Source organism: Neoarius graeffei, chromosome 16 (genome assembly GCF_027579695.1).
Source record: "Neoarius graeffei isolate fNeoGra1 chromosome 16, fNeoGra1.pri, whole genome shotgun sequence".
In the NCBI taxonomy this organism is placed as follows: Eukaryota; Metazoa; Chordata; class Actinopteri; order Siluriformes; family Ariidae; genus Neoarius; species Neoarius graeffei.
The window spans coordinates 58,322,490-58,338,575 of NC_083584.1; the positions used below are offsets into that span (position 1 = coordinate 58,322,490).

Genomic DNA, 16,086 nt, shown 5'->3' on the forward strand with positions numbered 1-16,086 from the left:
TATTACTATCGGAAATGATAGTAATAACGATAGGAAATGATAATAATAAAAGGAAATGATATCAAAACTTTATTACTATCAAAGGAAATGATAGTAATAAAGTTTTTGCTACTATTGCACGGTCGCAGAAACTGCCGTGTGACCGCAAGTGGGGCTGCACCGGTGCTAACACGCTTCTCTCTAGTAAGCAGGGTTGTGACGTGTGAACGCTCCACAAAATTTACACCGGTGTAAGATATATCGCAACAAAATACATCGGTGCAGCATCGATGCAAATATGTGCCGTGTGAACAGGGCTTTAGATTCTGGAATAAAGCCCAGAGGCTTTTAAAAACCCAATCAGGATGGAGGTAACTTTATAATCCTTCAACTGAAGCAAAACAAGGAGAGAGACAGTGGTAACACCAAGGCCGGAGAGGTTGTTAAAAAACGTACGTCTATGCACACTGTATTGCACACATTCTAACAAAACATGAGAAATTGTCTCAGGAACTCTGCATTTGTCGCACAATCCATCTCTGTGTTTATTAATCAGATATAGATTGGAGTTTAGGGCACAATGCCCTAATCTAAGACGTGTGAGCACTACTTGCTGAGACCTAACTCCAGATAAAGTACACTGGGAGCTTACAGAAGGCTGAATTGCATATAAGTGTCTCCCTTTCACATCTCTGTCCCACTGGAGCTGCCATGTCTGGAACACTTCCTCCATGAGTTTACTCCTTAGTTCAGTTCGACCTGGGCTAACCGACACAGAAATTGTGTCCTCTTTCAAGCTGTCTTTTGCACACTGATCGACTAGTTCATTCCCCTTAATACCCATATGGGCAGGGACCCACAGGAAGGAAACAACACAGCCACTCTTATGGAGATTATTCAGCAACAATAGAATGTCTGAGATTAGATCAGGGCGAGCATTTGAAGAGTATGTTTCAATACAGTGTAAGACTGATGAAGAGTCAGAGCAAATAATCACGTTTTTAGGCCGTGCCTCCAATACCCATTGAAGGGCTTTTAAAATACCCAAAGCCTCCGCTGTAAACACAGACATATTATCACTTATTCTATACCCGCATTTTAAATCTAGCTGTGGAACATAAAACGCACAACTCACTCTCCCTGACTCAGGATCTTTAGATCCATCAGTATAAATATGCAAATGCAGATTCCAGTTATGTTGAATATGCTCCTGAACAGAGTCCTTAGAAAATTCAATCTCCTCATCATGTTTATCCTTGTGCAACTTAAAATCAATTTGTAAGGAGGGAAGGAGCCACATAGGTACTGATCTGTTGACAGTTTCGGCGAACACTTCCGCCTTCTTCAAAACAGTCACCAGATGTCGAGTGGTGACGTGCCTTATCAGCTGATGTTACTCTATGGAGGCGTGAACGTCCCGCCCAATTTGACAGGTAGTCCACGCCTCCTGCTGTCAGGTCACTGCCCCAGGACTGCGCTCCAGGTGTGTGACAGCGCGTACGCTCCCTCATCCCGGTTCATCGTCCTTTGCGCCCGCTTTTGTATCTCCACTGCCTCTAAAATCCAACGCTGGTATCTATTCTCTTCAGCGCGAATGACTCTGGCCTCTTTCCAATTCATAATATGATTTTGTCGTTTGCAGTGGTCTGAAATGGCTGATTTTAAGTTTTCTTGGTTTGCTTTTTCTTTTTCGGATCTTGTGAGTCTTTTTGTTGTTTCTTTTTCACATTCTAATTGGTGTTCTTTCCTGCAAGTGTGGAAGCATCTGCCCGTTTCACCAATATAGACTTTATTGCATGAACGGCAAGGGATTTCATATATGACATTGCATTTATTGTCCAGTTGTATTTTGTCTTTGGGGTGAACTAGCAGCTGTCGGAGGTTCTTGTATGGTTTGACCGGGGTGTTGATGTGGTATTTCCTCATGGATCGTTGGATGCGTTCTGTAACTCCTTTTATGTATGGTAATGTGACAAAGCTCCGATTTGTTTTTTCTGTGTTTTTTCTTGTTTGTTTGTTTTTTTCCTTTTTTTGTGCCTGTAATTTTCCTTTTCGAATTGCCCACGGTGGATATTGGCAGTTTTTGAATGCCTGTTGGATGTGTTCTTCCTCCTCCTGTCTGTCTTTCTCCTCCGTGATGTTCTGTGTTCAGTCGTATAGTGTTCTGATTACTGACATTTTGTGTGCGATGGGATGTTCAGATGTCCAGAGAAGATATTGGTCGGTATGTGTAGGTTTTCTGTATGTTGTAATTCTGATATTACCTTCTTCTGTGTGGTGTATTTTTAGGTCCAGAAATGCTATTGTCTTGTCTGTTTCCTCTTCGTGTGTGAATTTGATGTTACCTGTCTTGTCTATGGAGTTTAAATGATCCGTGAGTTGTTGTGTGTGGCCTGTTTTGGTTATTTCAAGAATGTCATCAACATATCTTTTCCAGAAGATAGGTTTGCAGTCATCCGGTGCTGTTTCTATGGCTCGGGTTTCCAGATCCTCCATAAAAAAGTTGCATAGAGTGGCAGATAGTGGGTCCCCCATTGCAAATCCCTCTTTTTGTCTGTAAATTGTGCCTCTGAATTGGAAATATGTGGACGTGGAAATGAAATGTAATAGTTTTGTTATGTCCTGTGCTGTAAGTTTTGTACGTTTTTTCAGGGTTCTGTCTGCTTTTAACCGGTTTTCTACTATGTTGAGAGTGTTTGTGACCGGTGTTTTTGTAAAGAGGGATATGACGTCATGTGATACAAAGATTTCATCCTTTTTTATCTTGATTTCCTTTAGTTCTTTCGTCAGTTGTTTTGAGTTTTTGCAGTGGTATTCCGTGAGTCCAAGGAGTGGTTTAATTATGTCTGCCAGTGTCTTGGAAAGGTTGTAAGTAACCGATCCTATACTGTCTACTATGGGTCTTAGTGGTGCTCCGGGTTTATGAATTTTCGGTGTGCCGTATATCCGGGGGGTGATGTCTGCTGTGGGGATGAGGTGGTTGTATGTTTGTTTATCAATTTTGTTGTCGTCCATTAACGGTTTGAGTAATAGTTTTAGTCTTTTTTTCTTTTCCTCTGTCGGGTCTTTTTTGAGTATTTCATATGTGTTTGGGTCCGTGAGCATTTTGAAAGAACTAAAAAGAAAGAACTAAAGGAAATCAAGATAAAAAAGGATGAAATCTTTGTATCACATGACGTCATATCCCTCTTTACAAAAACACCGGTCACAAACACTCTCAACATAGTAGAAAACCGGTTAAAAGCAGACAGAACCCTGAAAAAACGTACAAAACTTACAGCACAGGACATAACAAAACTATTACATTTCATTTCCACGTCCACATATTTCCAATTCAGAGGGACAATTTACAGACAAAAAGAGGGATTTGCAATGGGGGACCCGCTATCTGCCACTCTATGCAACTTTTTTATGGAGGATCTGGAAACCCGAGCCATAGAAACAGCACCGGATGACTGCAAACCTATCTTCTGGAAAAGATACGTTGATGACATTCTTGAAATAACCAAAACAGGCCACACACAACAACTCACGGATCATTTAAACTCCATAGACAAGACAGGTAACATCAAATTCACACACGAAGAGGAAACGGACAAGACAATAGCATTTCTGGACCTAAAAATACACCACACAGAAGAAGGTAATATCAGAATTACAACATACAGAAAACCTACACATACCGACCAATATCTTCTCTGGACATCTGAACATCCCATAGCACATAAAATGTCAGTAATCAGAACACTATACGACCGAACACAGAACATCACGGAGGAGAAAGACAGACAGGAGGAGGAACAACACATCCAACAGGCATTAAAAAACTGCCAATATCCACCGTGGGCAATTCGAAAAGGAAAATTACAGGCACAAAAAAAGGAAAAAAACAAACAAACAAGAAAAAACACAGAAAAAACAAATCGGGGCTTTGTCACATTACCATATATAAAAGGAGTTACAGAACGCATCCAACGATCCATGAGGAAATACCACATCAACACCCCGGTCAAACCATACAAGAACCTCCGACAGCTGCTAGTTCACCCCAAAGACAAAATACAACTGGACAATAAATGCAATGTCATCTATGAAATCCCTTGCCATTCATGCAATAAAGTCTATATTGGTGAAACGGGCAGATGCTTCCACACTTGCAGGAAAGAACACCAATTAGAATGTGAAAAAGAAACAACAAAAAGACTCACAAGATCCGAAAAAGAAAAAGCAAACCAAGAAAACTTAAAATCAGCCATTTCAGACCACTGCAAACGACAAAATCATATTATGAATTGGGAAGAGGCCAGAGTCATTCGCGCTGAAGAGAATAGATACCAGCGTTGGATTTTGGAGGCAGTGGAGACACAAAAGTGGGCGCAGAGGACGATGAACCGGGATGAGGGAGCGTACGCGCTGTCACACACCTGGAGTGCAGTCCTGGGGCAGCGACCTGACAGCAGGAGGCGTGGACTACCTGTCAAATCGGGCGGGACGTTCACGCCTCCATAGAGTAACATCAGCTGTTAAGGCACGTCACCACTCGACATCTGGTGACTGTTTTGAAGAAGGCGGAAGTGTTCACCGAAACTGTCAACAAACGAGGTAACATACTAAAAAATAAGTGTCTTAAGAAACGAACTTAAAGTATAGCGCATACTCCAATAATTCGTGGAGGGAGATATCGCAGAATCTGGGCATGGATTCGATCGAGTGCGCGAGGAGGTGGAAGAACCTGCACGACAAGTTTGTTCGGCAGCGAAAGGCAATGATGGCCAAAAAGAGCGGGGATCCGGGTGGGGAAAGGGTCCCACCTTTTTACATTTTTATGTCCTGGCTGGAGCCTCACGTAAAGCATAGGAAAACATCTTCAAATTTCCCTTCAGAGGTAAATATCGTATCACTTTGTACTTTATCATGTGCCTAGCCAGGTAGAATGAGTGAGCTAGCTTGCTAGCTAGCTGGAGTGAGTGAACAAGGTACTATCCTTTGTTGTCGCGGCACAGGTAGTGCTTCTTGTAGTTTGAACAAAAAAAAACAAGCTAATGTTTGGTGAATGTGGTGCCAACGCTCTGTGTTTTGAGTTTGGGTAAAGAAATATGAAGCTACAGTAGCCAAGCTTCCCAGATACAATGCTGTGTACATGCGGTACGCAGTGCCTGCAGTTTGTGAAAACAAAAGGCAGGTTACCATTTGTGTATTGTGACGCCAATGCTTGTATTTCCAGTTTAACCAGTACCATAGCGAGTGTAAAAAGTGACTGGATGAGAATATGGCAAACAATGTGTACTACATTTCACTTGTGCAATGGTGCTATTCATGCATCTACACTATAGCATGATCTGTACAATGACCAGCTACATGTACAATGACCAGCTACATAGACAATGACCAATTGATTGTTTTTTGTTAGCAGGCACAGTCATCACAGGAGACAGACTCCAGTTCTGGTCCACCTTCGCCCACTCGGACCCTGGAGTCATTGTATGCCTCCCAGCCTGTGCCTTCCACCTCAGCTGCGCTCTCTGTGCGCTCTACACTGCTGTGCCCTGTGCCCCCTGCCTCACCAACTGTGACTGTATCTACAGCACGTCTGCCCCCTGCCTCACCAGCTGCGACCGAGTCTCCAGCACGTCTGACTCCAGCCTCACCTGCTCCGTCTGTGCGGCCAGCGCCCCAGCGAGTGGTGGCCAGACACTGCAAACGCAGGCGCACAGAGGACTCTGGTCTTCAGCTGGACATACAGGCACACTTGGACCGACTGGTTGAAAGTCGGCAGATGCTGCAAAGCAGTCTGGTGCATGATGACTGCTCTTCCTTTGCAACGCTGTGTGCGGACCTGTTGAGTAAGATCCCAGAGGGCAGAAGGGAGGAGTTCACGAGGAACCTCCTCAATCAGGTTTATGATGAAGTGGCTCGGGTACAGGCAGAGGCACGGGCACAGGCCTGACAGGATCTGTATTTACATTTTTTACACCATGCCACTTTATTTTCATCTATTTACATGTTCAGAATTTATTTGCATTTTCAACATTGTCATTTGCCTTTTTAAACCTTAGTTATACATTGGTTTTTTTTTGTTGTTATTACTGTTCTATTTGCCTTTTTACCCCTTGCCACTTTATTTCTATTTTCATCTATTTACATGTTCAGAATTTATTTGCATTTGCAATATTATTTCCCTTTTTACACCTTAGTTATACATTATAGTTTGTTATATTTTGTTGTTACTGTTCTATTTGCCTTTTTACACCATGCCACTTTATTTCTATTTTCATCTACTTACATGTTCAGAATTTATGTGCATGTTCAATATTGTCATTTGCCTTTTTACACCTTAGTTATACATTGTTATAGTTTGTTGTATTTTGTTGTTACTATTCTATTAGCCTTTTTACACCTTACCACTTTATTTCTATTTTCCTTTTTTTATCTATTTACATGTTCAGAATTTCTATTTGCATTTTGTATTTTCACACCTTGTCATTGTTGTACATTGTTATATTTTGTTATTGTTATATTTGCCTTTTTACTCCTCGTCATTGCTCTTTGGAAAATAAAAACAATTCTTTTTGGAAAAGGTGTCTTTATTATTCTGAAATACCAATTTGTAAAAGTCAACCCATGGAAATGTTATCACATTTGAACATCAGAACAGTCTTTGCTGTAACATTATACAAAGAATATTAAAGTTGAGGTCATTTATGAGGGCCATCACTCCTCAAGTGTTCCAAGCGTGCCACGAGTCACCATCTCGTTCTGCCATGGCACAGATCCATTTTCAGTCTGGAAGAAAGACATGAGGTCATTCCTCACAGCCATAGATGCTCTGGTGGCGTGGGCTCTGGACATCCTTGATGGGTCAACAGGGTCCATGTTGGAGTCCCTGGTGACTTCAGCTCACCACTCACCAGGCCTCACAGACCCAGCTCTGTCCACATCTGCAAAGCTGGCCGGTATGTACCGGGACTCTTGGCTTGCCACCTCGTCTGTGTGGGTGAGGTAGTTGTGCAGCACCACACAAGCCTTCACCACATGCACAACTTTGTCAGGGAGAAACTCCACTGGCCGTCCAAGAATCCTCCACCTTGCAGCCATGATGACTTAAGCAGGTGTTTTCAATCAGCTGTCTGGCCCTGCTGTGTCGGTAATTGTAGATTTGCTTGTCTCGCGACAGATTCGTTCCTGCATTGAGGGAGGGGAGACAATGAAACACTCATTATTGCACTGCATGTAGATTGTAGAACATTCAATTTTACTTTTGTTTACATGGCGTAGATGGTCACTGCAATCATGGCTATAACATATTTTAGCATTCCACTTGTTAACATAGAAGGTGTCAGGAAATGCAGTAGACCGTCGAAGAATTATTTCAGTTTACATAGCAGACACGGTCACACATACCTTGAAATGGTCGCATGAGATTGCAGTGGAGGGGGAAAGCAGCGTCACCCACAACAACATGTGGTATCTTGACCGCGGTCCCGGGAAGGTCAGCTGGTGGGGGCAGGTTCAGTTTGTGGTCGAGGAGCAAGGACCCAAAGGTACTTTCCTTGAACACCCCATCGTCGCTCTCACATCCGTAGGCTCCGACGTCCACCATTGTGAAACGATACCTTGCGTCACACAGCGCCATCAACACAATGGAGTGGGAGCCTCTATAGAGATCTTGCATGTGACGTCACAGCCGATCCAGATTGTAACAGATGCCATCTTGTCGGTCAAACGCCATATTTCCGCCTACTACTTCTGCTTCTACTTCTACCTTTTCTTCTGGAAAACCCTACTATATACAATTCTACTACAACGGCTGCGGCTACAAGCTCTCCCTACCTGTGCACGTTTTTTATGTTTTTTGTGTGTATTTTTGCGTGTTGTTCGTCTGTACCGGACTTCAATATCCACTACAACCGTATGGACTTACTGGACATTGGTTTCCAGCAGAAAATAACGGTTTGTAGCGATTTCCATCGCATGCACAACATTCCAGACGAGATAGCGAGACCAGCGGGGTCTCCATGGATTGTTATCGGGTCTGGCAGGCAAAGGAGGCGGCGTCGGGAGAGGAAGCAAAAGCGAGGCTGCAGGCAGAGCCGGCCTGTTGACTAAGCTCAGAAAACAGCCACTCAAACCTCCACTGCCAAGCCTCTACCTCTCCAACGCCAGATCCATGGTAAACAAGACGGATGATTTGGAATTACAGCTGGAATTACCTTATTCTATTCTATTCTATTCTATTCTATAATCGGCTGGTCAGTGCTATACTAGATACTACTGATATATCTAGTATCAGTACTAGTAATACTTAAGTGACTTACCTGTCCAATGAGGATTGTTATTTTCTTGTTTACAAGATGCCACATCTGAGGGCGGCTGACAAATCCTGAATTTCTGTAAAGATTACTGTCCAGAGATTTATAAGCATGCAGTGCTTCACCACTGAACAGCGAGGGAAAGTTAATGAGGTAATTATACACATCTGGGTATTCCACCTCTGGCAGTTCAATATCCACTGACACGGTCGTGAAAACTATGTCCGGTAAGCGATAAGGGTCACTAATCTGTAGGTCGTTTATTTTAGACATATATCTAATTATCTGTTCATTAGAAAAGTGAGCCGTGTAGTCCATCGGTTGAAATTGATCCATTTTGTATACGAGTGCAACAATATTCAGCTGTGTTTTTTACCGACAAGGTGGCGGCTGTTTACATTCCGGTCACGTGACTGCAAGATCTCTATTGGGTTTAGATCAGGTGATTTTGGAGGCCACGTCATCTGACGAAGCACTCCATCACCCTCTTTCTTGGTCAAATAGCCCTTGCATACAGTAGCCTAGAGGTGTGTTTTGGGTCATTGTCCTGTTGAAAGACAAATGATGGGCCCACTAAGCACAAACCAGATGGGATGGCATGTCGCTGCAGAATGCTGTGGTAGGCATGCTGGTTAAGTGTGCCTTCGATTTTGAATAAATTGCCAACAGTGTCACCAGCAAAGCACCCCCATACCACCACACTTCCTCCTCCATACTTCACTGTGGGAACCACACATGTAGGAACCATTCGCTCACCTTTTCTGCGTCTTACAAAGACATGGCGATTGGAACCAAAAATCTCAAATTTGGACTCATCAGACCAAAGGACAGATTTCCACTGGTGTAATGTCCGTTCCTTGGCCCAAGCTATTCTCTTCCTCTTGTTGTTCTTCCTTAGAAGTGGCTTCTTTGCAGCAATTTGGCCATAAAGTCCAGATTCCCGCATTGAACAGTTGATGTTGAGATGTGTGTGTGCTACTTGAACTCTGTGAAGCATTTAGGTGGGCTCTTATCTGGGGTACTGTTAACTTGCGGTTTCTGAGACTGGTAACTCTGATGAACTTATCCTGTGCAACAGAGGTAACCCTAGGTCTTCCTTTCCTGGGGCGGTCCTGAAGAGAGCCAGTTTCATCATAACGTTTGATGGTCTTTGTGACTGTACCTGGGGATACTTTCAAAGTTCTTGAAATTTTTCGGACTGACTGACCTTCATTTCTTAAAGTAATGATGGACTGTCGTTTTTCTTTACTTAGTTGAGTAGTTCTTGGCATAATATGGATTAGAACAGTACTCAAATAGGGCCAGTCACTGTATACCAACTCTACCTCTTCACAACACAACTGATGGTCTCAAACACATTAAGAGGTCAAGAAATTAACTTTTGACAAGGCACAGCTGTAAACTGAAAGCCATTCCAGGTGACTACCTCGTAAAGCTGACTGAGAAAATGCCAAGATGTGCAAAGCTGTCATCTAAGCAAAAGGTGCCTACTTTGAAGACTCTAAAATATAAAACACATTCTGGTTTGATTAACACTTTTTTGTTTACCAAATAATTCCATATATATTTCTTCATAATGTCGATGACTTTTTAGTATTAATCTACAATTCAGAAAATTTTAAAATAATGAAAAACCACTGAATTAGAGGGTGTTTCCAAACTTTTGACTGGTACTGTGTGTGTATATATATATGGGTCTGTCTCAGAAACTGGGTACTGTGGGGGTCCCCCACTAAATATACTCAGTCAATAAACTATACGGTTTTGAATGGTGATGTTGGTTTTAATTTGAAATAAAATGATGAAAGAAATAATACAGATAAAACTAAATCTTTGATGTGAATACTCTATTCAGAATTTGGCAAAAATTCTGCAAATTTGTGGAAAAATGGTGGCTTGATCTGGGACATGATAAATGGTTGATTACATCGCGTTCCCTTAAAAAGGTTGTAGTCCACTGAAAAGTCTACAGTTATCACTAATTGTATTTTAAGTTGTAACTTTATCCACCTAAGGATTGGTGCGCTCACAGAATAATCATAACCGTAATAAAACATCATGCAAAATATTTCATCACCGTCGTAACTCCGTTTTCCGCAAACCCAAAACCAATACGATCGTGTGTTTTGATCTAAACGGAAAGCCTCAGGGTCAAGGTCACAACCTCACCAAATTAGGAACTTAAAATCACTACACTGTATAAAAATTTAGCTATAAATCTGCGATTTTGTTTTTTAAAATGAAAGCTGAAAGTTAGGTATAGAATATGTTTCTTACAGAATATGTTACGATGGTAGCTGGTCTTGTATGAACTTCTGAGCTATAAAATGAGTTGTGGTCTATTTTTTACCGTAGCGTGTTATTTGTGTGCGGGGAAGGACACACATTAACAATTTGCATGTGTAGAATGGAATTTTCCACTCCAACAGTTAGAAGTTGATCGTGCTTCCATTTGTGGTCTTTCTGTTACGCGGGTGATCTGTTCGGGCGTTATCACTGAAAAGGTGAGTTTTGACAGTTTTATTTTGTTTTAGTCTTGCAGTATAAGGCAATAGAATGTTTCTTTTTCATCTTACTTTCTTATTTCGTAGTGTTTGCGTATTTTTGGCCAATATTTTGCAATCATGGTCAATTTAGATTGAACTTTTGATAGAATCTACGGCCAGTCATTTTGCCCCGCCCCCGCCTCGCGCTCCATCCGGTGCGGTAGTGATGTCCCGTTGCTCGCGCGCCGCAGCAGAGACCCGCGCGACCTTCAGCCGGTACAGTCGCTGTTCTTTTACCACCGCCGTTATTCTCATCTTTCCGGTGTGCTCTTGATTTTTCCATTGTGTCCTATTGCGCCATATCAAATCCCCAAAATGTATCATATTATTCATATTTAAGTGAATAATCAATTCAGTCATCATAACTTGGCATTTTTAACCCAAGCAATCAAAAAGAGGACATTTATTCAATATTTTCACTCATCTGTGAAGGAAGGGCTTTAATTCTTCATGATGTAGTTATTTTATATAGAAATCAATTTTACAAAAGCATTTGAATTGTAATCAAAAAACTTTTCCACAGTGGAGGCCAGATAAAGCAAGGTACTATCTTTATTCTTATTAAACATGACAAAAGAAACATTGAGTGTTAGGTAAATGCAAAAAAATAGTAAAATTAGAAAATTAATTTTTAGGGCATGCTGTAATGGGAAACTAATCATCAGCAGTAATGTGATGAAGCAGTGTTACTGTGCAACCTTGCAGCTGATTTGTTTTCCGAGAACTGCACATTTTTATTCCCTTTATAATAACACTGCAGTTTGCTCTTATTAGTTCTTAACAAGGTTTATAATAGGGCTAAGATTTGCTCAGGGTACCATTCTTATATGTCAATGGATAATTTTAATTAATGTGACACCCAAGCATATTTTATCTTCATTTCGAACATGTAAACAAACAATGAATAAATGAACAGAAAACAAGAAAAGCAAAACAGCCTTTGCAACAAGAACACGTAAAAAGTCACTAAATTAGAAAATAAACCATAAATAATATAGGTAGTAATAATGATCTCAAAACAAAAGAAAAATACAAACAAGGACGCACTAAGCAGTTTTGAGTTTACATGTCTGAAAAGGAGTGGGCTGAAGTAAAAGCTTAATTAATCCCAACCCTCTTCAATATAAATTGATTATATTGCTTCCTTTTACACTGTATATTAATTATTACTTCAACTATTCAGATATCAATTCTCTATGACTATCATATAATTATATTTTATATATACGTGTGTGCGCGCGTGTGTGTATTTTATATCATTATATACATCTACGCAGGCCCGGTGCCGTGGGGGGGGGAGGGGGGGGGCGAAAGGGGGCGTCGCCCCCTCGTTGCTACAGCCCCGCCCCCTCAACGGAGACTCAGATCACTTAATTGTTTTCTTATGAAAATATAATGTATTATAGACGTATTAATAATTTGCATTTTCAAATACGAAATATTAAGTGGTTGCGCATTGCACAAAAATACATTTCACATAAATCACCTGTTTTAGACATAGATAGGCTATGTAATGCCGACACAGCCGCGCACACACAGACCTGTGATAAGGACAGGGGGAGGGGTCGTGCGGGCGGGGGTTTTACATGCACACTTACGAGTGCACTGTCTCTGCAATATCCTGTAATATGCAGTCAAGTTTACGGGAGTAGTCTTTCCCCCACCAAATTAAACGAATTCAATCACAATATTGTGAATCCATTTTCTTTCTTTGTAGGCTAAGTTTATCTCTGTTTATGTTGGTGTAGCCTATGTGTTCATATATGGTCTGCTTTGTGCGCAAATAGCGTAAGAATGTGTCGTTGACGTCATCCCCCATGCAGCGGGGGTGAAAATTCATCACTTCAGAGTGTTTAGTCCCCTACACGCCTAAACTGGGATCGCGGATTAAGTGGTTAGCGTTGACTCGGTGCGAGTCAGGAAGGCTATTACTGGTGCAGCCGCGGGGTCTGTTGATTTTTTTAAATTATGATTTTGGCCGCCGAGCCAAGTACCTTAGACTTGCATTGGCGTTTTGTTTTCATGCCGCGGAGCTATTTGTATGTATTTTAAATGTAAAGGGCTTGCCTGTAGGTTTGTGTGTGTTGTTTTATGTTTGGCATCTTTCCGGTTGTACCGCGTGTCTGTGAGAAAATTGGAGGGGAGGGTTAACAGGTGAGCACGGGGGCTGATAAAGCGCAACTGCCCTGGTAATATGTCACATGATTTTCCCGGACTAAAGCAACCTTCGGGGCCGTGGTGGTTTTGCGGTTGGCGCAGTTAATTGTTTGAAACACGTTGTCAGACGGCGGCACGGTGGTGTAGTGGTTAGCGCTGTCGCCTCACAGCAGACAACAGAATCCTCCTGGGTTCGAGCCCCGGGGCCGGCGAGGGCCTTTCTGTGCGGAGTTTGCATGTTCTCCCCGTGTCCGCGTGGGTTTCCTCCGGGTGCTCCGGTTTCCCCCACAGTCCAAAGACATGCAGGTTAGGTTAACTGGTGACTCTAAATTGACCGTAGGTGTGAATGTGAGTGTGAATGGTTGTCTGTGTCTATGTGTCAGCCCTGTGATGACCTGGCGACTTGTCCAGGGTGTACCCCGCCTTTCGCCCGTAGTCAGCTGGGATAGGCTCCAGCTCGCCTGCGACCCTGTAGAAGGATAAAGCGGCTAGAGATAATGAGATGAGATGAATGAGACGTTGTCAGACCGCCATCACTACTACACACTATATGAAAAATATTTGCCCCCTTGCGATTTCTAATTGCCCCCTTAGTAAACTGTTCCTGGCGCCGGGCCTGCATCTACGGTGACATTATGCGTATTTCCAGAAGCTGTGAGTTGCAGAAAGCTGTAGTTTGTTTTACTTCAGATCTGAAAAGTCTCTTTCTAACCCACTAAGGCATACGTTTTCATGTCACGTTTGGCCAAGTGATAATTTGTTGTAAATATAAAAGCCGCTATATTACAGAAATCACTGATATTTATGAAATATGGGATTTAATATGCAGATATATTATTAATTTTTTTACAGGCGTTGCTAGTTGAACCATCAATCATGAAAACCTCATCTGTATATTTATAACCCAAATGTGGCACTTTTCGCTTTTTTTTTAATTGTAGCTTTTCAAAATGAAGCAGTAAACTAAAATTTAGCAGCATTTCAGTAAAATGTATGTTTTCATTTATATGAGGAAATGCATTAAAAACGATGGAATGCAAGTTCTCCGGACAGCGTTCGTCTCTTGATGTACATAAATGCAGCAGAACAATATTTCCGTAACATTTATGTACGGAAGCCGCGAGAGGCCCTTCATATCATCTTTTTTTATTCACCTTGTTATCCCGAGATAACGACATACCGTAAAATACCAAATAATAGCCCGGGCTATTATTTGTCTCAATCACGTAAGACACCCGGCGCGTATTAGAGACTAGGCGGCTATTTGGAACAGGCGATTAATTCCTTCTTCACAAACACCTTCCCCAAAATCTACCTCAAAACGGGGAAAAAATCATTCTCAGATAGGCCTACTTTTAACCAGTATAACTTACAGTTTGTTTAGAGTTAGATTACAGATAGCACGGTGCCGACTTCGGGGAATTTTGAAGACGCAGAATGCATCTTCGCATGGCACAGTCGGGGTGGATAAAGGATAAATCACACACCTTTTCCTGTTAATGACTAGTTAAGTGCATGCTTTACAAAATAATCAAGAAACCACACCATTGTCTGTGCGCAGCACTGTGATTTAATTACTCTGCAAAGTTATGGTCACTTGCTATCACCCTCACCCATGCAGCCTCCACCCTTTGCGCTTCGCGATGTCTGTCAATCTGAAATTGCATGGAGGGCGCGACGTTGAAGCAACATAATTAGGGTGCGAAGTGTCAAACCAAAGGGTTTTTTCTTATGCTGAAAAATAAGTGACCTGCAGTGGCTACATACTGTCATCTTGCATTCTCACGTTTCTCTCCAAGACGTCTCCCTATTTGGCCGATATGAGCCTATTCCCCGAGTGAGTTGGTACGGTGGCTCGACCCCGTAGAAAACTTAAAGTTCGGATGAAAGTTAGTTGAATAGGTTACTGACTTGTAGGCCTACATGTTGCCTGCCTGACGCGTGCTTCTGCCCAACTTGCACGACAGATTACTTGTTGAAAAGGCCCCTTGGATTAGATTGGCCGCGAGCAGACTGAAATGCATGTTAGAACGCTCTCACCTTTTTTGTAAAGCGTCTTCCAGATCCGAATGGGTAAGGGCAAGTGAAATGGTATAAGGTCTTTAATAAAACTCAGTGTGTGCTTTGACGCATGCATTCGGCAATTTAGGTCGTTTAACAGAAGCAGCAGTCCAACCTTGGAAACCCGCAGTCCTCAATGTCACCACACACGCTGGGTATTCCTCATTCGATGACGTAAGTGATATCCCACACACCCATGTCAAACGTAACTGGCTAAGACATCTGTCAAAAGTTACGGAGTTGCATTCCTCAAGAAATATTACGGTAGACCAAGATTATAACATTGAAATGGCATGTTTATTATCACGTAACAAAATGTTGTAAACAGTATTATAGAAATAATTTCATTCATTCATTCATTCATTCATTCATTCATATTGTTTCGGTAGAAAACTATGCAATGCAAAATCGTTTAAACACCAGAAAAGTGCTGGGCCTCAAGATTCTAGATAGAACGTTCGGACGCTTTTTTTTTTAGACCCCGGCGAGTATTCGGAACCGGCCTTTATTTGTCACAACACACGCGTACACCCGGCCGTTAAAGGGAACTCGGCGGTTAATTGGAACTCGGCTATTATTTGGTATTTTACGGTAATTAATTCAGGATCTCGAGAAAACGCTAATTCGAGATCTTGAGAAAACAAGACAATTATTCCGTGATCTCGAGAAAACAGCTGAGATTTCCAGCAGAGCTGCGCCCCCTGTGGGTCAGACAACGAAGACTTAGAAATTGGCGGACATGTAACAGAGCAGAAACGTCTATACAGAATGAGAAATAACCCCAAAGTTTGCATATCACAAGTCTCTTGGCGCACCTGAATGAACCATTTCTCAGCTGTTTTCTCGAGATCAAGGAATAATTGTTTTGTTTTCTCAAGATCTCGAAATAACGGTTTTGTTTTCTCGAGATCCTGAATTAATTATGTCGTTATCTCGGGATAACAAGGTGAATATAAAAAAGGATTATATGAAGGGCCTCTCTCGGCTTCCGTATTTATGTCACGTCCGTCGACTTTTTGTTCCTGATTTATTTA

General features: G+C 41.9%; 2 protein-coding genes across 3 annotated transcripts in view; both read left to right on the forward strand.

Annotated features, from left to right (window-relative positions):
• LOC132900142 (zinc finger FYVE domain-containing protein 1-like) overlaps nt 1–16,086 on the forward strand; it is a 43,402-nt gene that overhangs the window by 11,802 nt on the left and 15,514 nt on the right. The window lies entirely within an intron of this gene.
• Nucleotides 4,507–6,222, forward strand: LOC132900141 (mucin-7-like). 2 transcript variants are annotated; one of them, XM_060942171.1, is made up of 2 exons: nt 4,507–4,864; nt 5,390–6,222. In XM_060942171.1, the coding sequence occupies exons 1-2, from the start codon at nt 4,676–4,678 to the stop codon at nt 5,924–5,926; spliced, it is 726 nt and encodes a 241-aa protein (XP_060798154.1). In that variant the 5' UTR covers nt 4,507–4,675; the 3' UTR covers nt 5,927–6,222. The 2 variants fall into 2 exon arrangements, with proteins under 2 accessions (XP_060798154.1, XP_060798155.1); XM_060942172.1 differs by having other exon boundaries at nt 5,393–6,222.